Source organism: Panulirus ornatus, chromosome 71 (assembly GCF_036320965.1).
Source record: "Panulirus ornatus isolate Po-2019 chromosome 71, ASM3632096v1, whole genome shotgun sequence".
Taxonomy (NCBI): Eukaryota; Metazoa; Arthropoda; class Malacostraca; order Decapoda; family Palinuridae; genus Panulirus; species Panulirus ornatus.
Window position 1 is genome coordinate 13,688,034 of NC_092294.1, and position 25,153 is coordinate 13,713,186.

At 36.7% G+C, this 25,153-nt stretch overlaps 1 protein-coding gene across 7 annotated transcripts; it reads right to left on the bottom strand.

The window, feature by feature from the left end:
- Window positions 1-854: 854 nt before the first annotated feature.
- LOC139747920 (ras-related protein Rab-11A-like) lies at window positions 855-24,817 on the bottom strand. 7 transcript variants are annotated; one of them, XM_071660388.1, is made up of 7 exons: window positions 15,550-15,616; window positions 15,338-15,431; window positions 11,245-11,366; window positions 10,732-10,936; window positions 9,599-9,742; window positions 8,571-8,748; window positions 855-3,695 (listed from the first exon to the last, which is right to left on the bottom strand). In XM_071660388.1, exons 2-6 carry the CDS (start codon window positions 15,375-15,377, stop codon window positions 8,609-8,611), a joined length of 651 nt encoding a protein of 216 aa, XP_071516489.1. In that variant the 5' UTR covers window positions 15,378-15,431; window positions 15,550-15,616; the 3' UTR covers window positions 855-3,695; window positions 8,571-8,608. The 7 variants fall into 7 exon arrangements, with proteins under 7 accessions (XP_071516489.1, XP_071516491.1, XP_071516487.1 ...); XM_071660390.1 differs by having other exon boundaries at window positions 15,581-15,610; XM_071660386.1 differs by lacking the exons at window positions 15,338-15,431; window positions 15,550-15,616 and adding an exon at window positions 24,494-24,817.
- Window positions 24,818-25,153: the final 336 nt, after the last annotated feature.

Below are 25,153 nucleotides of genomic sequence, written 5' to 3' on the forward strand. Positions count from 1 at the left end.
TGTGTCGATGCTACCTCAAGAAGGCTGAGAAGACAATTAGGTATAAAAATTTTTGTCCCCTACCTGATGTCCCTGGAATCTCCAAAGGTAGTAATGAGGGTCTGTAAGCTACACACGTAATATGAATGGCCTCCAATGGAAATCATATATCCAAATTACATTCAAATTATATATCCAAATTATATCCAAATTCAGGTTTTCATTTGTAATTAAAACTACTTCTTTAATGATCTTTATCAATTTTCTTTCCAACTGGCCACTTGTTAAGACGTAGCAGTTACATCACATATCTCCATAACAGTTCTCCAAATTTCTCTTAATTCCATCAGTTCTCTTCTGCCCATTCACATAGTTTAATTCTTGCATTTTCATTGTTGTCTTCTATGCCTAACACCTTAGTTACTTTAAATAACATTGCACAACACTTCACCTTTTTTCTCTTCTTTATTACTAGATTGCTCTTTCATGCATTTCAAAGGTAGTGCTAAGAACAGATTGAGGAGAGGCCTCATTCACTCATCCATTTTCTAGCAGACATTATTCAGATTCTCTGCTTGCTATCAAACTCTTATTTTTTTTCCACTTTGCCTCTCATATTTTGGTTTGAGTAGTCTAGTGTGTATATGTGTGTGCACTCCCATACATGCAAAGATGTGCAATGGGCCATAGAATATGGATATTCTGTATATAAACACTTGTATGCAAAAGAAATTAAGTACATAAAAAATCTTCCCAAAGTCTCTATTTGGTTTCTGGACTTTACATCACACATAGTTCTAAACACTTACAAAAAGATAAAAACTTTACATAATCACAGGTAGTTCTAAACATCTGCAAAAGGTTAAAAACACTGGTTTAAAGTTTGTAAATATTTAGCATAGTTTTATTGCAAATAATGTGCTTCTTTACATTGCTTTACAAAATTTCCTATGCAAGCGTGAAACCAGGGCTACACTTGACATGTCAATCACATTTATACAAGACAATACCAGCAACGTAAAGCCAAGGACATACTCTCTTTAAGACTCTCTGTGTGTAGAATGATGAATCGAAGTCTTAAAGAAGAATCCCATAAGGCTCCCAGCTGCAAATTTTGCATTGTATGCACAATTTGGGTTTGAATTACCAAGGAGAAAAAATCAATAAGCACATATACAACTTATTCAAAATTATGATTATATTAACCCATAGGAAACATACTACAAATAGAACTCAAGAGGCATACTAAATTTCCTCTCAGAAAAGCACCCCCTTACAACAGGTAAGACATCAACACATCTACTTCCACCTTGATATCCTGGCCATGTTTGCAATTTAAAGTCACCCTTGTTCCTGATTACCAATTCTTACTGACATGATATCGAGGTTGTGTGTTCATGAACCAAAGGGTAATCTTCATCCATCAGACAATATTCTGAGCCTCATACTCAAAAGAACTGTATTACCATGTCATGAATATACTTAAGTTTTAATGTGCACATTTTATAATCGTGTCCATAATGATTAGTAATCAAACCTGTTGAAGAGGATTTTTAATCCAAACACAGCCAAGAACATTCTGAATTAGCTTCAGCAATCAATGTAGCCAAAAATAACATGTAACTGTCCACCAAAATCCTCACATTTAAAGATTGTCTTCATTAAAATAAAACCTTTCTAGATGATTTTTAAGGGAATGAATTACCCGCAAAGTTTAAAATGTAACAACATTTAACTCTGCTTACCTGAAATTTACACAAGTATAAATCATAGTCATCAGTTACAGAGTAACAACACATTTTCAATATGATAAAATATTATTCATCCTTCACAGAAACACTTCTTGGACATGATTACTTAACAAGAAATCCTCAAACATCCATGAACCCTGCTTTAAGTATTATAATGATTAGTCACTATGGCCCACCAGGATGGTAAATTCTATTTCAATTGATATATTCATCATAAGAGCAGATCTTTAAACTATAGCACTTCTTGTTCCTCATTCTTGGAGTTCTGGTTCCCATAAATTTGCGGAGTACAGTTCTCTATAAAGCCTTAAATCTTGTAACTGTGCATTAGATTGTAGGGTACACTCCAGGTATACCAGACCACTGTTACACAGTTTTATGCACTGCTTACTTAACCCATTTGCAGAAAAGCCATCTTCAGAAGTTTGGAAATAACTATTCCCTTGAGATTTTGAATCCTACCAAAAAGAGAAGCTTTACTTAAGGCAAATGATATGCCAATGTGAAAAAGGAACTGAAAGAAATGAATGACAAAACTAAATATTTGGCAAACATTAAGGACTTAATTCCCCAGTAAGACAATCTGCAGGCTGTGCTTATCTATTAAATTTCCGTCGAGTTCTTTATGATTTACAGTCTGAAATGATGTGACAGCAACTCAAATCCAGATCACACAGCAACAAAAGACTTTCACTCCCACTGGTGTTCACCTGCAAAACTTAGGTACCAACAAGTATCTACCCAAGTTAATTGGAAAAAACTACTATGTACCCTAAAGCTAATATGAGGTGTATATTCCACACCTATCAATCAATCACGTTTCACACTTGGTTATGCAATAATCACTACTGGGTATCACTGATAGGGAAATAAGGCAGCCAATACAGTTCTCTGTCTGTTTAGTGTCTATCAGCCAGCTTACTTGATATGAACATAGGCTGTCATGCCTCCTTAAATGAGAACAAAGTCTGCATTACTGAGGTAAGTAGTCACTTTCCACTCTCCATAAAGGATAATCCAGTAAATTTTTGGTGGGAGACATTCCTTTAAATGGATCATGAAAGACACCTTTCTATACTTCAATGCTGCAGATATGATAAGACGGCTAGAGTGAAAGCAATTAAGCTTTCTGCATATTATAGTACATGGGATGGGTGAAGATGCTTGCGATTAATACACAATACAACAGTAAAAATAAATTATACAAAACTCCAACCAACCTTTTTAATAATTTATGCTTTAAAAATCTGATTAAACCACTTCTACAGCCTAAAAACAACTCTAAATCATAACAAATAAGTTGAGACAGCACTGAAAAAAGGGGTACAGCAATCCATACCTTAAAGTGCTTATTATATATTCATCTGCACAAAAAACAGACAGATATGGCAAACCTACTCCATGTGATATTTTTTTTCATTCTCAATAAAATTTTCAATACAATGTACACTATATACTTGAAATCATACAATCCCTAATTACCAATTCTCCCTTGGCAGATGTTGATACTAGAATTAGCACAGCAATGCTATTACCAACCCAGGGAACATCAGCCTGGAGCAGCAGAGATTGCTGATAATAATGTAGATTGGTGGAGAACAAGGATAAACAGAGACCAAATTAAAGGTGAGCAAACAATACTATCATGTCCTTAAACAACCTTAGAACCCCTGCAACCAGACACTGTCTTCCACCAACCTGCAACTTGAGTGATGAGTGTGTGGGTACTGGTGGAGATATTAACTTAATACAGGTGTAGGATAGGGAAGTGGATGTGGGCTTAGAATAGACGGAACGCTATAGGCTTTTAGTTAAGATGGGGATGACAGAGTTAGCGGACACAGCAGTTGTTGGAAGATGATCCACTGGGGGGTTCGGTGGGCTCCACAGTGAACGAGTTGCCACCAGGAGGCTCATTCGTTCCGCTGTCTGGGAGTTGCTGCCTCGACACGATGCGATAGATTTCTGTAGGAGCAGAATAACGTTTAATGTTTATCAACTCCCTATGCCCAAGCCTGTTGGTATTTCATGGCAATATCATCCAATAATTTTCAGAATCATACTAATAAAAAAGGCATAAAAATGTACAAAAAATAAAATTACTACACAACAGATACACATATATAATACATTCACATATGCTTCGAGTGCAAGTACACAGACAATTTCAAAACTAGAAAACTGATCAGACGAATATGGAATAAAGAAAAAGAACAGTGAAACTAAATAATACAGCTTAAAAGACCTATTTGAAAGGGGAGGGAAAGATACGTGGGAAGATATGGTTAAAAACCGAGACTGTTCCTATAACATACACAACTGAGCAAAAGATTTGTCAATGTAGTTTACAAAAGGAAACAGACAGGAGACAAATTAAATGCCAAATCAATATTATTCCTAGGCTGTAACCATTCTGGTTCATAAACCAAAGCAATTTTGCAACCAACTGTAACACTGCTGCCAATCAAATCTGGATAATCTATGCTGATTATCTATATATCTTCTTTCTTTTCTTTCATACTATTCGCCATTTCCCGCATTAGCGAGGTAGCATTAAGAACAGAGGACTGGGCCTTTGAGGGAATATCCTCACCTGGCCCCCCTTCTCTATTTATCTATCTATCTATATCTCTGACGCCTGTTCCATTCTGGAACTCCCTCAAGGGGATGGCCACGGCAAATAGAGTCTCCATAACTAGTGAACTTTAGTGCCGCTTCTTTTCCTTTAGTACCTTATCCTTAACAGGCTACCAGCATAGGGCAAATCTAGCACAGAATAAGCAGAGGCTCCTACCTAATGTTCGCTGACTACTTTTTTAAGCTAAACAAATAACATGAACTCGTTAAATATTTCAAAAATATTCTGTTCCATGGATAATTTACTGTTTGAACCCATCTATATCAACATTTCCAGATCTAGCACCTAAATACAGTTACACATTCTTCCCAAGCTACTATTCATCACAAATAATGAGTGCTATCCTCCTACTTCACAACATATAGATATATCAGCCTTTCCAGAATTCCTTGACACACTAATTTAAACATCTAAGCATTATCCCCTGGAATGTAAATACTATTCTTTTAATTTTTGTCAATTTCTCCAAATATACATGCACTCTGAATACATGAAAGACTGTGCATCCTATAATAAAACTTGAAAGGCATTTCATATACAGAACCATTGTCCTCAAATTTTTCTTTCACTAATTCTAGCACCCACATGCAGATAATTCATACTTTGATGTCAATTCCCATTCTAGTAAATGCAAGGCTATACCATCCACAAATGCATATAATCCACGTATATGGATCCCCTGATAATTCTAAAATGGCTTAATTCTCATGATATCCAGATTTTTGGATGCCTGGATCCAGTCATCTACATCCACACAATAATTCGGAAAAATTGAAGAGGAAAAGCCATATCATGCTCTATCAACAACAGAGGAAAAAGCAAAAGGAATTTAAAGGAAGCCATCTGTGTCAACTGCTGGTGACCTGCAGACAGCTCCACAATGGGTGGCAGGATCTGACACCAAAATCATGTTTATTTTTCATACATGTTCGCCATTCCCACATTAGCGAGGTAGCAAAGATCATCACATCCACTCAAATAATCTATAATCTGTGGTAATGTACCCAACTGCACTAATTCAAGGTTCAAAGATTCCTTAAGCAATCTAACGTTCAGTTTATCACTTTTCCACATGAATGGCACAACATGCCTCATACACAATACTTACACAAGCATACATAATACAATGTCCATAAAAAGCTTCAAAAATTCACTAACAATCAAAATTTGAGATTATAGCATCCATTTTTTGTTGTTGTATACAGGCATACACTGTGGTCTGAAGTGCTCTTTAACTTTTCCTATACATTTTCTGGCCATACCATGTGTCTCAGTTCATCACACCTTCCCAGCACCACACACCAGTAAAAAATCAATAACTGTGGTGGTGATCTACATATTCACTTCATTATGGTGATGCTGGTATAAAATCTATTATCTAATGTACATAATATTAGAGCAATCACTCGCAAACAAACACTCACAGGAATAAAAGCAAAACCAAAACAATTTTTGAAAATATTTACACACCAGCATCAGCAATTATATTGGAAGTGTTGATAAAAGATTTAATATCCAGTGTATCTAATATTACAAAGCAATAGTCTATGAAAAATGCAAGACTAAAATGTCAGGAACTGATTATTACCATCAGCATTTTGCACAATAGAGGTAGTACACATACAACAGAATCTCTGTAGTGGAGACGTTTTGCAGTGTTACAAATCAATAATTATCATACATTTACGGCAGTTATGTGTGCCTCACTCACTTGGAGATACTGGGAAGGCTCACCTCCTATTGTGAAGTCATGGAAAACTAACCATACTAATATCTGTGCTTCACATAAACACATAGTTACAATAACTGATGCTGAATTTTGTAAATTCATGGAAATCTGACCATACTAATATAATTACTTCATATAAACACATTCTTACTAGAGCAACATAACACTATAAATTCTGTGAAGTGGAGTCACAGTCAAGCTCTTGATGGGAAATAAAGATACAGACCACAAAAGTTAACTACTGCCATAATCTTCAAAACTGCATTCTTTGGCATCTGTCAAGTAACTAATATGATGCTAAACCACAGCAAGAAATTCATGTACATACAATGCATAATGCATATTCTCCACACTATTGGAAAGTCTACCACATTCAATATCGAAAATTCTACAAACATGGAACGAACATGAAGGCAACTTTGAAAAGATCTTAAATATGAAAACAGCTATGTCTTCAAGAAAACCAAGATGCTTTTCCTTAAATACATTCTTTGTTTTGCAGATCTGATCTTGCTAGGTTTAAATGAGTATTCATAATTTTTGGCAGTTTTGATGCCAGGGATTACGTAAGAATAAAGTGAATCCGAATGCAATCGGGGGTGTTGTGCCAAGTGAGGGCATGATCAGGTGGCACAGGTCTTCTGATGTAACTAAAAAAAAATGGGGGAAAGGCTGATCGAGTTGTGTGTTGAGAGAGAAAATGTGGCAAGAAATACAATGATTTAAGAAAGGTTCATACATAAGTATGTGTGGGTGAGTGGAGGAATGGGAACAATGGGAATTTCTGAATCATATATCAACATGGTCCTCCACGGGATTCACCTTAAGGCCTGATATGGATGGAAGACTAGTTTCTGTGCATTACATATAACATTCAGGCTTGAGCAATAAGTACAAGTTGTAGGTGAGAACATCTAGTAGTAGCAGTCATTAGGAACATTAAGTAAGAGCCTTTGCAAATGCTGCACTTGAGTTGCCCTCTGCCAGTGGCCTGTTAAGGGTGAGGCAATAAAGGCTAAGAAGTGTCTCAGGAGTTCACTAGTTATGGAGAGACTATTGCCATGGCCACCTCCTTAAGGAAGTTCCAGCTGGAGCAGGCATCAGAGATAGACAGATAGACAGATAGGCAGACAGAAATGTCATTCATGCAAACGAGTCCATTGTTTGTTTTGCCCCTGTTGGGAGAGGAAACTAGATGTTAAAAAATATTTGCCTAACTACCTTTCCCAACTTGGCAAGGTGACCTCAAGAACAATCAATAGCCTCATCTGCACACAACCAACTTCTAGCTTTAATACCAGAGCCTACCATCCACAATCATTACCCACTCCAGACTTTGCCATCGTTTATCTTGACCACTTGATGTGCACTTAAATGATCAGAAAAAGACACTTTCCATTTAAAACCTTATGCCAACACATACTGATTATTATCATTATATTATCATACTTTGTCGCTGTCTCCCGCAAACACATATATCAGGATTAAACTTCACTGAAACCTGAAAAAGGACTGCCTGCAAGTAAAGGACTTAAACACCTATTCCTTAAATGTAACTGAAATGCAATATCAAAAATATAACAATGCCCCTATCAAAGCAACTTCCTCTTTACCCAAAATGAGAAGAAACACTGTTCTTATATAAATGACATAATTCAATATACACAAACAATAAACTGTGTAATATACAAAACAAAAAAAAAACATGCTCAAAAGTTGAAGACACAATAATACGGTATCTTGAAGTTCAGCAGTGCAATACAAGCAATACCTAACCATTTCCATGCTAGCGGTAGTGTGCTACAGGCAATACCTAACCACTCCATGCTAGCCAAGATGATGCTGATGGCACAAGCAAATACTGCAACCAATAAACTACATTCTTCCTTCTGCCGGATGAAAATGCAATGTAAAGTCCCACGCTCAGCTTTCAATGTACTTAGAAATACTGAACAATTTCAACAAAACTGATACTGTATGCAACTACATCTCCATCACCTAGAAAATGAGCCCCATGGTCAGAGCAGTTACAGCAAAATCCAATTGTATTATTATCATGCCAATAGTTTGATTCAATGTAATTTCTTAACCCTATTTACAAGGTTTCATGCAAGAGAATTTTTTTTTCCAAATTCATGCTAAGAACCCCTTATGATAAGTCTCAAGCAAAGGCAGTTGGAATACAAGCAAGAAATGGATTTCTGTAGGAAGCTATGTGTAACAGTCAACAATCAAAAGATAATAAGGTTTGAAATTTCCCTGTGGCAAATTGGCAAATTCAACCTTACTATGCTTCTGCTACTTGTGAATGTTCACATCTTTACACATATTAGCATAATCTCCTCTCAACAGGTTTAACTGAATTTAGATGTGTACAACAAAGCACATACGAGGTGAAATAAAGTGCTTAACACAGATTTAGAAGAGCAAGTGCAATTATATCCCTTCACTGGACATGAATGTTGACTCTAACCCTTTGCCCAAATTTCCAGGTGTGAGGAGCAGTTCTCCCTACTGCTGACAACATTGCTTGCGCACACTCTCGGCATTTACGGTTGGTTCCACGTGAATAGCCTTTACATCGGCTGTTGGACTGTCATCGTGGTCATGAGGATCACGAATTTGCTTCTGGGAGACAATCCTGTAAATTTCTAGCCAGCATGCAAAGAATGGAGATGTGTTAGTTAACTGTTAATATTACTAATTTAGTATTCATTTCTGCAAAACATTCCATGTTACATTACATCCATACAGTTTTGTATTCAAAGATTTTAATTTAAATTAAATCTCGGTGGCTGAAAAGCACTAGATGCACTTTCTGCATGCAGGAGCATTGCAACAAAAAATATTTACCATCGGGTATAAGTAATTGATAAAAAGATGCCACATTCTAATGCCCATCATGCCTTAATCCACCTATAGTCAGCTAATTACATTAGCTTTTTAATTTTATCATTTAATATCAAATGAAATGTATATGGTTTACTGAAGCTTAACATACTGTAAAAGAATATCTACCTTGAAATTCTACAAACACACCAATGCTGAAAAACAGCATTAGTATCTTATGTCTTATACATGGAAATTTACATAACTTTAAAAAGTATTTACAGTAACGTTGAGTGGAGATGTTAAAACAAAAATCATTGGTTATTTTCACATGATGAACTTCCAGTATGCAAACTAATCAGCCATTTCATTATCTATACATTCAAAATTTTAAACTTTAAACAAACTGGACTAAAAAAATTTAAAAATGCATAGAAAAGCATATTCTAAATGCCCTAGATAAGAAAAGACAGGAAACCTTGTGTGTGTTTTAATATGATGTGTATCTTTAAGCAATATAAAACTTACCAAAAGTTTCAAGACAACTATAAAAGCTAAATTAATGGAGATGCAATCATTACCAATCACAGATCTATACAAAATACATCTAATGACAAACAGATTAAAGATATCACTGTGGCATATCGCTGATCACAATGTAACTTCAAATACCTGTGAGGATATTATGGAAGGCTGTCTCTACATTGGTGGAATCCAACGCTGAAGTCTCAATAAAGGACAAGCCTTCTTTCTCTGCAAATGCCTTGGCCTCTTCCGTAGGAACTGACCGTAGGTGGCGCAAGTCTGATTTGTTACCTGGGGGTCAAGAGTGAAAAACTCACTAATTGTGAGAAAATAATCCTTAAACACACAAATAAGATGCGAGGAAGAGATGCAGTGAAGATTTTAAAGGACTGCGAAATGTGTTCGATAAAAGGGAGGCAGTTGTGATGTGCTTAGAACAAGGTGATATGTAAAGCGAGATATTCATATTATGGTTTAAAAGAAAAAAAAAGTTGTGCAAGCCTTGCATTATTTTGTGTAAAGCTGCAAGAATAAATGGGACTGTATGTGAAGCGAGATATTCATGATATTTTGGTTCAAAAGAAAAAAAAATTGTCACCCCTGCATTACTTTGTGTAAAGCTGCAAGAATGAACGGAACTGCAGATGCAATTCTCAATAATTCCTTTCAATATCCCTCCTATCCTATCACTCCTATACTAGCACCGATTTGGAATCTTCACCAAACTAAATGAAATCTTTCGACTTTCAAAATAGGGTTGCAAACATATGTCACTTTATAAAAGCAATTTCATTAGCTGCTTACAAGTGAAATCCTTAGATGATGGCAAATACAAATAAACAACTTCCTGAGAGGTTTGCATACCAAAACCTTATCTCAAAATGACATGTAAATGGAACATGTCCAAGATACACAAAAAAAGTCATAAAATTAACATCTGTCCGAGTACAACAAACACCACTAGCAGGGATACTTCAAAGGACCAAAATTGCTGACACATCAATATTATCATTTAAGAGGTTCTAAAGCATCAACCATTTTGGATTAACAGGTACAAATAAAACTACAATAATAAACATCTCAAAATACAACTACGGGTTAACAATTTCATGCTAAGTTAAAGTCTTCATATTTCCTTGGTTCTAAAGCATAAATGAATGCTCATCACACATGAGCAAAATATGCTTGTGTATTTTTCTCTATACACTGCTAATACCAGAGTTTTTAGAAAAAAAATTTACATAAATATTACTAAGTTTACCATGTTGTAATTTCCTTACCTACAAGCATGATGACAATATTTTGATCAGCATGATCTCTTAGTTCTTTAAGCCAACGTTCTACATTTGTATAAGTGAGAAGTTTGGCTATGTCATACACCAATAGGGCACCTACAGCTCCCCTATAGTAGGCTGATGTGATGGCTCGATACCGTTCTTGCCCTGCTGTGTCCCAAATCTGTGCCTTAATTGTCTTTCCATCAACCTGAGGAAAGAAAAACAAAATTAGGAGTAAAGGCTTTACCATATTTTACATTCACAGCCATAACCACACAACATTCATAATCAATTATGTCATACTTCAAGCTAATGTGTTTCTCATAAGCAATGTCGCTTCCAATAATTCAATAAATCAAAATGACGGTACCTATGAATCAATCTTAATCATAGCTGTTACATCAAGCTTCCTTATTCTATAGTTGATATGAAAAGTAAGAACCACATCAAACAGGCTCCACTAATATTACAGCCCACAAGGTATAAACAGATGAAGACACTTCAACAATTTCTTACCTCTATGCTGCGTGTGGCAAATTCAACACCAATAGTGGATTTGGACTCTAAGTTAAATTCATTCCTCGTAAATCGAGAGAGTAGATTACTCTTGCCAACACCAGAGTCTCCAATTAACACCACTGAAAACATTTTAACATTAGTACACTTGTATAAAATCTTATTCATTTCTAACACACATCATTCTGTACTTCTAAATGTTAAATCTAAAAATAAAGTACTTTTTTCTTTTATAGCAGCCAGTACATACAAAACAGTTCCGCACAAAAAATATCAGTAAAGCACCTGAGAGTGTCAATGCGTGGAATGGGTGAATTAGCAGTTGTATCAAATGGGTTTTAAGTTTTTTCATGACTATCCTGTTTAGGGGTGTCATTAGTTCATGACTAATTTTGGACAAATGGAAATTTTAAAGCAAGTGAATTCTGACACTAGTGCTTTGATTTCAATGGCAAATGACAACTAGAGATTGAAGTAACTTGCATACCTTAAAATCACTTTTTCCCAATATCTGTGCATTAGTAAAATGGTACTTTCGTAGTAAAACACTGACAATAAGGATTCCTTATTTGCACATACATTCATTTACTAGTGCCAAGGAATAATACTTCTCATTTTATTAACAGCTACCTGTTATTACATCCTAAACTGTCAAGCCTACAGCTGGGAAAAAAATAAACACGAAAATGTTCTTAAGATAACCTTGGCAAGGTCTTACTGGGTAGAAACCTGAGCCCTTACGTAATCACTTCTAAGTCAAGTTAGATAAGCCAAACTTTACCTGGCAAAGATGCATTTAATAAGCTGAACTTAACCTGTTAAGAATGGTTAGGGCATGGAATTGTAAGAGACTGCTGCAAAGGCTTTAAATTAAAAAAAACTTGTACTTCAGGGGTTAATTAAGATTCAAACTGGTTAAAACCTTCTGAGCCCTCATCTCAACAAATTTTTTTTTCTAGTATCTATCTTTCCAGGAAATTCTACATAACTCATCATAATTTACAGTTCATGATCCCCACACTAACTTAGAAACAGCAATGCATTCTTCCTTCACTGCAGTCTGTATATAAATGCAATGAAGGTTTCTGTTTGGGGTATTGGAAAACTGTTATATGCTTATTGCATATAAAGAACAAACATGACAGGTGAGCATGGATGCACACAATGAAGGAATGGTTGAGATTTTATCACTAACTGTAGCAGGGGGAGTCCCCTTCGGGAAAGGTGACATGGATATCTTAATTTCTAACAATTTTATTAATCTTAACAAAATGACTATTAATGTGCCAACATAAACAATGAAAAGTTCCACGGCAAATTATATGGTAATGACATATGTACTAATAAAAACTAACACATACATCTAGCAGCTCTGACCGGTTGAAGTCATGTGCCCCTGTGAAGCCTTTCAGTGGTGCTTTAACCAAGTCCATCTAAACAAGTTCTAAACTCACCACAACAGTAAAAATAAGGAATACTGGTGCATTACTAGAGTACAGTACTTATTTTTTTTTTAATCAACACCAGCCCCGTGGGGGCAGGAGTATTTCACACTTCTGAACACAGCAAACAGGTAACTGGGCATTTTTCCATGATTATAGGTCTACCTACAAGCCATCATCTTTATCGATTCATCTGCTTATGTCTTTCTCACCAGTGCCTTCTAGATCAATTCTAATAAGGGCATCAAGTGCTATGATAAGCGTTTCTTCTAAATCCATTAAATATTTCTCTGATGTCCCTGAAGTATATACTGTAGCGAAAAAATATTTCAAAACAGTGATTATAACAGGGCACCAATGAAAATCAATCATTACTCTTTAGCACTATCCTTGCCAATACTTTCCTTAACTACACGAAACCTAACCAATGTGGAAGCGATTACTCCTATTTTAACACCAAAATCATTCGAAGGGAAACAAATTTTCCCAGAATTTTCATCTGTGCTAATAAAAAGTACATGCTCCTGAACCAAACTTTTACCAATAACATTACATCATCTATATGTATTCTATGCATATGCCACTATCAATGTTTGATAAAGAAAAGACTACAATGGACTAAGGAGCTCCACCTACAGGAACATTATACAGATGCAGGATGTCGACAAACTAATGCACACCCTGGCTTCACAAAGGGTGTGGACATATCTGAAAATTGTCTTGTTTATGGCCACATTTCATATCACTAGGTTCCTCATCACACATTTATTAACTGATTAAGAAAGGTGAATAAATCTGAACTTGATTTTTAGCAATATACCCTATAGTACTGTATCAAATAAGGCAGCACCATCGATAGTGATATCGGCAAAAATTGGGGCTCTCTAAACAAAGAAATCCACTGAAATCCAAAGGACTGGAATACAGTAAATGAACTACATCTGTAACACTGCTAGAAACTATGCTTACAAATGAAATTTATGTCTGAATAAGCAATTACCTGTTTTCTGCAAGTACTTTTGCGGTTCTGTTTTACAACGTCCATCCCAACGATGAAATGCTAGGACATCTCTTTCCACTGCGTAGCAATGAGAGTTATACAATCTAACCGAAGCTAGAACTACTAGTACAAATGAAACCTCTGTCTACCCTCACTAGTAGCTAGAATGGAATTATCTTTTCAAACATAGTCATAATATAACAAGCATAGCCATAATCAAGTATAGCACCAACTCCTGATAAACATCAACAGATGACACAGCAAGTAGTCATTCTCACCACCAACCAATCTTCCCATAAGCAGCCATTCAATGCAGTCCCAAGCAGCAGACATTGATTTATATATCGTCTATAAATTTTAGCAGCCGAGGAAGGTAATATCAAGTTTTCAAACGTCCCACTAATTTTTTTACTTGTTTCACCTACTTATTCTTTAATCAAACGCTTGTCGTCCCTGATACTCGTATCTCTAACCAAAATGGCCATTACATTAGAGAATAAAATACAGCATGTGTGCCACATCTTTCAATCTATTCTCTAAAAAATACTGCACACTACCAGTGCAGAATGAAATCAATATCCAAAACTAGCTTTGACAGCTAGAGCAGTTGTTTACCAAAAAATTTATTAACACCACTCACAGGGTGGCTGGCGGAGCAGTCAGTCGTCTCGCCTCCCAACAGGCCTTTATTAACAGTAGGGTATCCTTTCGATAAATCTCAGGTAAGATAAAAGTATTCATTAGTTCTGTTGATTTCTAGAAGCTTCAACTTTTGTTGAATTACATCCACACATTCCCTGATCTTCACAGCCCTTCCCTACTAAAACCTTTATTACCACTGGGTAATGGAAAATATGCTCCAGTTCATGCACTACTCGACTAATTTACTCCTACTTAGTGTAATCAGTCCAGTGTGAAGAGTTTCTTCCAATTCTTTTAACACTGCAATGCCCCCATAGCAAAATTCTAATCAAACCTATATAAAAGATAATGTAGTGAACTTTCGTCACCCAATCTCTGGCCCCATATTTTCCCTTGTCTTCCAAGCCCTGCCATCTTTAAAATGAGTCATGAGACAGAACATTCCATGACTTATAAAAAATACTTCTGCCAGCGGGTATATACCTCGAGAGCTTTGTTGGCGTCGTCCTGGTGAGAACCCAAACGAAATAAGACAAATTCCAATCTTACTAAATACCAGGAGTCATACATGTGTTGAGTCATTGCCTGCAAAGCCAGGACTCTGGAGTTCAGCTCAGCTTGCATATTAAAGTGCTAAATCAGACATAATTAGACCATTTAAGTGTTTCACATGAGACACATGGCAACACCCATAAAGCTCTCCCCTACTTAGTACATCCAATAATGATAATGAATAATAAAGTATTTTTGGGGGATAACTTTAAAAATATTTGAAAATACAACGAAACGAGAGAATTATGCATCATTGTACGGTCAAGGGGCATCATATCTATTTATATTCCCAAAATTCATGACAAAAAATGCATGACGTGTAGTCACTTGACCGACAAACGATGACGTCGATCAGCTGATTTGTGTCAACTAAGGAGGCAGTGGGCGGATACTCACTGCCGATTACATTACTCATTTCGTATGAATAACCTGGAAAATACGGAATAAAATTACTCACCTTTGAATAAATAATCATACTCGTCGTCCCTGTTCCCCATCTTTCACGGGTGAAATATGAAAAGTAAACAAAAGTTGTACGTCGTAGCAAAACACTGAAACAAGAGAACAAAACGACTTATCACAAATTCTCCGTCACCAGGAAACAACTCAATCTATAATAAATCATTAACTACTATTTCCGCCTCGCTATATGCCAAGATGTCACCGTACGAGTGCGATAACACGGCAAGATCCTCCTCACAATAAACTAAGATGGCGAACCGTTACGCCTCTCCCACTGCGCAGGCCACTGGGGAAGGTTTGCGCAGTGTGACAACACGCGCCATGAAGGCTTCGATCCTTCTCCTGCGCTGATAAGGCGATTAGATTGCTGTTATTCAGTGACACATACACCATCCAAATCTCTTTTTACAGAAAATATAAAAAGAATTTTCATTGTAATTAATATTACTAATAATTGACTAAAATATGAATGAAAGGAAATTACTATATACATATATGTGCCACTTCAATGTAGTACTATAAAATTTTGTTAAGTTATTGTACAGTAACTCATATGTCTAATGTAAACTTACAAGTTAAAGTTTTGAATATTTTACATTTTTTTTCTTTGCGAATTAATGTTGATATTCAAATTATAATTAAATATATTAATAATCCAGACTGAAGTTTGGAAAATAAGTATCCTGGAGGATGATAAACAATAACATGACCTAACGATGTGGCTGTAAGGGCGGTCGTTTACAATGGAGTCACCAGAAGACTACTATCACTTCTCTTCTGTCTGTATGTATTCTAATGTTTCCCTCTTATTCTGTATGTTATTGTCAATTATTATTTGTTAAATACTTCATTTATATATTAGTAAAGTAATAGGTCTTATAGGTCCAGGATTGTGAGCTAGAAATGCATTAAAAATGCCGGAATTACTTTTCAGACTTTGAAAATTTAGGTTAAGCATAGAACACTCTTAAGAACCTGATGTGATTACTATCATACCAGACATTATGTATCTAATATAATCATTATTTTCTACGTCATATTTATAACTTAGATGGAACTTGATATCATCCAAGGTCATGTTTATAGGAACGATTAACTTAATTGCTGTTGATTATAGGTATTTAGATAATTTGTAGTACAAGGAAATTATGTATTAGGTTAATTGTTTGTCATTATCTATGATCCTCGTGTCAACCAAACGTGATATTATATAACCACTTGCCCAAGAACAACGTAAATATTACGAGATCATTGGCTAGGCTAAACGTCCGTCATTTAAAACAATATCAGACCGACTATCGCCTCGTTGATCGGTCGTTTAAAACAAGGCCAAACCCGACCGTCAACCAGTTGGCAATTGGCGGTTTGGGGTAAGGCCACCCGACTAGCAGCTGACTTGGCCATCAGCCGTTTAAAACAAGGCTACCCCACTAGCAACCAACCTACCCCCCCCCCCCTTTACCACCGCGCATGCGCACATCTTACTATTAATTAGCGAGAAATAGAGACGTTTTGTTCATTGTAGGCTCGCTAACCTTTTTTCTGAACGTTTGAAGGTTTAATTAAAGGCCGTTCAGCTCGTAAACTAACCCATGATTCGTAATTAAACTACATATCAATTTGGACTAGCTTAGCGTCGGACTGGTCCACCATGTCTAAGTCCATAAGGTCGAGTAGGTCAATAGGAGCTTAGGATTGCCAACCGTACCACATATTGGCTGAAGGGCGTCAGTACTTGCTTTAAGAGAGTGCTATGACTCAGCAGAATGGAGGTTGAGGGTGGTGCAAAGCAGAGCCGTGTTTGACCCACCCGAAAATGTGATGGTACAATCCTGTACCATGTTGAGCCACTAGTACACATGATGGTACAATCCTGTACCATGTTGAGCCACTAGAGCACATGATGGTACAATCCTGTACCATGTTGAGCCACTAGTACACATGATGGTACAATCCTGTACCATGTTGAGCCACTAGAGCACATGATGGTACAATCCTGTACCGTGTTGAGCCACTAGTACACATGATGGTACAATCCTGTACCATGTTGAGCCACTAGTACACATGATGGTACAATCCTGTACCGTGTTGAGCCACTAGTACTCATGATGGTACAATCCTGTACCATGTTGAGCCACTAGTACACATGATGGTACAATCCTGTACCATGTTGAGCCACTAGTACACATGATGGTACAATCCTGTACCGTGTTGAGCCACTAGTACACATGATGGTACAATCCTGTACCATGTTGAGCCATTAATACACATGATGGTACAATCCTGTACCATGTTGAGCCACTAGTACACATGATGGTACAATCCTGTACCGTGTTTAGGCACTAGTACACATGATGGTACAGTCCTGTACCATGTTGAGCCACTAGTACACATGATGGTACAATCCTGTACCGTGTTTAGGCACTAGTACACATGATGGTACAGTCCTTTACCATGTTGAGCCACTAGTACACATGATGGAACAGTCCTGTACCGTGATGGACCCATAGTACAAGTGATTATACAGCCTTGTACCGAGCTTGATCACCCACCAGTACAAGTGGTGGTAGGGTCCTGTGCTGTGTTGGACCACCAGTTCAAATAGACTTTAACAAAATTGTAATGAATTCAAAGATAGCCATCGAAATGTTCAATATTCTATTCCAGGTTACGTTAGGATACATTACGTTTTGTCTAAGTTAGGTTAGGATACATTACATTTAGCCTAAGTTAGGGTAGGTTAGGTTAGGTTAGGTTAGGATACATTACATTTAGCCTAAGTTAGGTTAGGGTACATTACGTTTAGCCTAAGTTAGGTTAGGTTAGGTTAGGTTAGGATACATTACATTTAGCCTAAGTTAGGTTAGGGTACATTACGTTTAGCCTAAGTTAGGTTAGGTTAGGATACATTACATTTAGCTAAGTTAGGTTAGGGTACATTACGTTTAGCCTAAGTTAGGTTAGGATACATTACGTTTGCTTTAGGTTACGTTTGGATACATTACGTTTAATCTGGTTAGATTGGATTAGAGTAGGTTATAACTGAGCGAGACTAGATTAAGTTAAATCAGAAGCAAGTTAGATTAGGCAGCGTTAGGTTAGAAATAGATTAGGATAGCTTACGGTATGTTAGGGTAGAAATAAGTGAGGCTAGAGTAGGTTACGTTAAGTTAGAAATAAGTGAGGTTAGGTTAGAAATAAAGTTAGATTAACTTCACTCCGTTAGGACCCATTAGATCACCTAGGATTAGGTTAGATCACGGAAGAATATTCCAGACCTGCTATTCCTCTTATTCCACACCAAGTGGTGCTCTGTAACACCACACAGAACAATACCCACTGCTTAAATTTCATCAGTTGGGACACTGCAGATGAATACAGTGGGGCGTCGTTGCGTCAGTGTCCCACCTTGATAATAGTCAATATCCTGGGAGTGTACCACCAGGATGGAGGATGTCAGAGGATGTGTGAGATGCATTTGCGGACAAATTGGTAAATTTGTCTGTCGTGCGGATACAAATATGTACCTGCCAGAATATATGTATGTATACTTGTTTGTATTACATTATTGTGGGGTATGTATGTATACTTGTTTGTATGTACATTATTGTGTGGTATGTATGTATACTTGTTTGTATGTACATTACTGTGGGGTATGTATGTATACTTGTTTGTATGTACATTATTGTGGGGTATGTATGTATACTTGTTTGTATGTACATTATTGTGTGGTATGTATGTATACTTGTTTGTATGTACATTATTGTGGGGTATGTATGTATACTTGTTTGTATGTACATTATTGTGTGGTATGTATGTATACTTGTTTGTATGTACATTATTGTGGGGTATGTATGTATACTTGTTTGTATGTACATTATTGTGTGTATGTATGTATACTTTTTGTATGTACATACTGTGGGGTATGTATGTATACTTGTTTGTATGTACATTATTGTGTGGTATGTATGTATACTTGTTTGTATGTACATTATTGTGTGGTATGTATGTATACTTGTTTGTATGTACATTACTGTGGGGTATGTATGTATACTTGTTTGTATGTACATTATTGTGTGGTATGTATGTATACTTGTTTGTATGTACATTATTGTGTGGTATGTATATCTGTACAGTATAGGGAGGGAGTTGTGCTCTTGGGGAATCCTATCCCTGAAGGATATGTGTGTGTGTGTGTGTGTGTGTGTGTGTGTGTGTGTGTGTACACAATTTAGAAATAGAAGGAAGTTGTTATTAGAGAACGAACGTACGACTCTTTAGGGCAACGGTGTGACCTTTTTACCTTAAGGGTCAGGTCAAGTCAGGTCAGAGGTTTCACCATCAAATCACCGGGTCATTGGGCCTTTTTGATAGACGGTATAATTACTGAATCAAACAGTATTGACTCGCGATGTATTGAAAATTACATTTGAAAATAACTCACCTGTTTTGAGAACATTCTTGAAATATGATGCAGACGTACAATTTACTGAGAATCTGAGAAAAATCATTATATATATATATATATATATATATATATATATATATATATATATATATATATATATATATATATATATATATATCTTTCATACTATTCGCCATTTCCCGCATTAGCGAGGTAGCGTTAAGAACAGAGGACTGGGCCTTTGAGGGAATATCCTCACCTGGCCCCCTTCTCTGTTCCTTCTTTTGGAAAAAAAAAAAAAATGAGAGGGGAGGATTTCCAGCCCCCCGCTCCCTTCCCTTTTAGTCGCCTTCTACGACACGCAGGGAATACGTGGGAAGTATTCTTTCTCCCCTATCCCCAGGGAGGATATATATATATATATATATATATATATATATATATATATATATATATATATATTGCTTTGTCGCTGTCTCCCGCGTTTGCGAGGGAGCGCAAGGAAACAGACGAAAGAAATGGCCCAACCCACCCCCATACACATGTATATACATACACGTCCACACACGCAAATATACATACCCATACATCTCATTGTACACATATATATACACACACAGAGACATACATATATACACATGCACACAATTCACACTGTCTGCCTTTATTCATTCCCATCGCCACCTCGCCACATGGAATAACATCTCCCTCCACCCTTGATCGCGCGCAAAATTATGATCCTTTCCAATATATATATATATATATATATATATATATATATATATATATATATATATATATATATATATATATATATGACAGTGTGTACCGAGGTATGAAAGCTAGTATAATGAAGGCTGGGTACATTCGCCACCACATACGTGGAGATAAATACGTCACATGTCACTTAGTGTCCAGTTATGGCATTTAAATGGTTTATTGTGGCCAAGCGGACCTGGCCATGCATTTCAGTGTATAGTTTGAAAACTTATGTTTAAAATAATGAAATATATAACCTTTCATTTTTATATGGAAAGTTCATTTACGTAACGTGAATAAGAATTGAGTGAAAAATTAGAGTATTATAGTGCAAGTCTTTTTATCTTCACATCTTAGTAATTACTGTAATTCGTTGCGAAAATAAAGATATTGTTAATGTTCCCAGCATTGACCACATGTATAGAGAGGAGGAGGGAGTTTTTCCATGTCATCTCTCTTCTGTCTTCTGTTCCTCATCTCATAATCACCCTACACATGTCAGTGGAGTTCATTGTATTTGAAAATCCTGCTGCTTGACTGTCAGTTAAGGTAAATATATCAGGTAAAGAGGATTTCCAACACATGTTCGCATTTTACGAATTATTTGTTTCATCTTGAATGTCAAAATAATACTGAACGCTCAAATAAATGTGTTCTGTTTATCTTACACCGTCACTTGACACTTTACGAATTATGTTTCATCTTGAATGTCAAAATAATACTGAACCCTCAGATAAATGTGTTCTGTTTATCTTACACCGTCACTTGACATTTAGTCTTGCGTCAATTGCTATGGGGCAAAATATTGGCAAACTTTATTCAGTTATCTCGGTTATCTTCGCTTAATTGGTCCCTCAGCTGTGGGCATCACACGATAGGAATATAATAGGCCCTTCCTCTTTAAAGATCACAAGAATTACAACTGTGATTAAAGATATTCATTCAACAAACAATTATCACCCTCCACCCTTGTACTTGATCGCCGTTTCCCGCGTTGGCGAGGTAACGCAAAGGAATTTCCTTTAGATATTGAAATACAAGATGGGGTGGGGATTTCCACACCCCCTTACGTCTTCTACAACACAGGGTTGTGAGGTAGGGGGGTTGTGATATAGAGGAAGCATCTCATCTTCCCTTACCTAAGGGATAAACAAATGAATATTATAAACGAATAACTGACCTTAATATTGCCCCTTTCATGATGACAAACCCTCGTACGGCTTTTACATCACTTCCTGTTGACATCACCAGTGATTATCAACTCATTCCCAGTCTGAATCGTGTCAGTCTATCCTCATCTTGAATATTACATGAGGTGAATGAGGCTTACGCTTGAATATATGATGCGTAATTAATAGCTATGACAATGTTTTTTTTTTTTTTTTTTTTGTTCGTGGGTTGAAAAAGAAGCCAAAGTTTTTGTTCATGGATGAAAAAAGAAGCCAAAGTTTTTGTTCATGGATGAAAAAAGAAGCCAAAGTTTTTGTTCATGGATGAAAAAAGAAGCCAAAGTTTTTGTTCATGGATAAAAGAAAAGCCAGAGTTTTTGTTCATGGATGAAAAAAGAAGCCAAAGTTTTTGTTCATGGATAAAAGAAAAGCCAAAGTTTTTGTTCATGGATGAAAAAAGAAGCCAGAGTTTTTGTTCATGGATAAATAAAGAAGCCAAAGTTTTTGTTTATGGATGAAATAAGAGGCCAAAGTTTTTGTTCATGGATGAAAAAAGAGGCCAAAGGCTCCGAACAACACAAGAAAAAACAAAACAAAACAAGAACTCCATACATTCCTTTGGGCTCGGGTGGACGAAACCTTTTTTTGTACCTTCCCTTACAAAACTCTCCTCTCGTCTGCTGTACACTTCTATTGACTGTGAATTAAGCCATTGTTCAGCCTCCTCGTACCTCTCCACCACTTCCGCTTCCTATAGTTCGCCCTCACTCTGCTTTTCATTTACGATTATTCACATTTTCTTCTTCCTTATCAGTTTCCGCCATGACCGAACGCTAGCGTATGGTTTCTTACGCGGTAAATCTACATTTCTTTGGCACTCGTAACCTCTCTCTCTCTCTCTCTCTCTCTCTCTCTCTCTCTCTCTCTCTCTCTCTCTCTCTCTCTCCTATTAAAGAAAACTGGGGTTGGCTTGAAAGTTTATTTATTTAATTTTTTTTTTTTGTTTAAAGAAAGAATTTGGGTGTCATCTGTTGGCCTAGAAAGCACCCGTTCGCTCAAGGTTGACTGCTCTGGCTCAAGTAATTTCACCACGCCAGTGATGGTTTCGCCAGGTTTGATCTGCGAGACAAAATGATAACAGAATTCAGTTTTCTTTAGTTTTTTTAAGATATTTTTTTTATTGGCATTGTTAACCCCCCTTGAGTTCGGGCGAACGACCCTTTGAATACGATGGTCTTAACGACCCTTTGAACACGATGGTCCTAACGACCCTTTGAACACGATGGTCCTAATGACCCTTTGACCACCACGGTCCTAACGACCCTTTGACCACCACGGTCCTAACGACCCTGTGAACACGATGATCCTAACGACCCTTTGAACACGATGGTCCTAACGACCCTTTGAACACGATGGTCCTAACGACCCTTTGAACACGATGGTCCTAACGACCCTTTGAACGCGATGGTCCTAACGACCCTTTGAACACGATGGTCCTAACGACCCTTTGACCACCACGGTCCTAACGACCCTTTGACCACCGCGGTCCTAACGACCCTTTGAACACGATGGTCCTAACGACCCTTTGAACACGATGGTCTTAACGACCCTTTGAACACGATGGTCCTAACGACCCTTTTGAGCACCACGCAAGTTTGCATCGTCACTTACAATCAAGTTATTAGCTAGAACTATGAATATCAAACAAACAGAAATGAAATAACTAACAAAATCTCACAATTCTACAATTCCATAGCGAGAGGGCGAACGATTCGGGGTACTTAAACTCCGGGAAAACGAGCGAATATAAATTCATAATGTTTCATGTTTCTTCATACATATCAGTAGATCCTTCATATGTGTAAATCATAAATCCCCAGTGACGTCAGAGGTGATATGTGATCAACACTGATGCACAAATAAGGAATGGATCCGAGCAGACAGATTTTTGTCTATTTTTAATTGATGGTCAATTAAGCACAGCACAGAATCTATGTTAGCAGCTAGAGATGATGGACTGAAATGATATTGATACCTTAATAAGTTCTAATGTATGTCTACTGTAATTACTCATACGGGAATTACATTCTGTACTTTATGTTCAAAATAATTAGACACTGGTGTTCGTTTTTTTATTTGGGAGTGTAATACAGCATTAATTTTTGGATGTATTGCGTTATTTGCGTAACTTTTTGATAGTTTTACGCATTTATTGCGTCATTTGCGTAACTTTGATGCGAGTTTTACGCGTATCAAATTTCGAAAAGTAATCGCGCGTGTTTAAGATTAAAGTTGTAATTAAAGCTTTACTGAATATTTTGTTGTAAATAAAGTTTGGTGTCCACTGATTTGAAATCAAGATACCTTCTATGGTTTTATATCAACTAAACCTCATCTCTCAGACTTACCCCAATACGCTAACTTTTCATTTTTCATACAAATTAAAAGCTTAGATGTGTAGTTTTCCTCTAAGCTAACTCGAATACCAAAAAGATTAATAAATGTAATGTGGACTCCATATAAAGTCCTCTCTGTTCCTATATTGTCATAATTACATGGATACAAACCTTTTTATTTTATAAACCTGATGAAGGATAAGGGCAATTTTGTGCCATTGATTTTATTTTAAACACTGTATCTTTTTTTTTTATAATATTTTCGAAGAAAAAAAAGCGTCAATACTTCAGGAACAATATCTGTTACAACACATCAAATACATCTGATTCACGAGAGCCGCGAAGCCATACTTACAACTTCACTTCTTTTATTTTTTTTTTTTTTGTTATTAAGAAACAGATTAAAATACCGGTCTTACATCTGCCCAGGTACTCGGCTATATCCTCTTTGTCTCCGGAGTGAAACCGTAGTCCACATGCTGGCATGCTTGGTGCAGGGAATGGCACGGTGTGTAGTGGGAAAAGTGAGTCGTATTGAGCACTATAGAACACGGTCCGTGGGATGGGGGGGAGGGGAGGGGGCGCGGTCAAGTGAAGAGCGGACAAAACCCCCCCAAAAATATATATATATGTAAATAAATGGGTCACTAATTGTCTCGTACGCACTGAAATTAAACCCAGGCGATTGGATTCACATTATTGAGTGTTCACACGAACTCTAACGCACTGTGGTGAGAGAAACTGAACAATATGTTCAAATGTACGACGTTATATACCGAGGCTTCAGTGAAATCGTGGATGTTGCACGGTTTCGTACACACACACACACACACACACACACACACACCTATTGTTCCCTCCAGAGTTCTAAAGCGAATATTGCAAAGAAGTTATTTTAAGATTATTTTCCTGTCACGACTATTTTAAGATTACTAATTCAAGTTACTTAAAAATACATACCTGAAAGGTGTATGTAATGTATAAAGAGTTCAATATTAAGGCAACATCTGACAACTGACACTTCCGGTAACGCGCTATCATTTCCTTTATTCTGATCTTTGATAAAGATATCTCGTTCT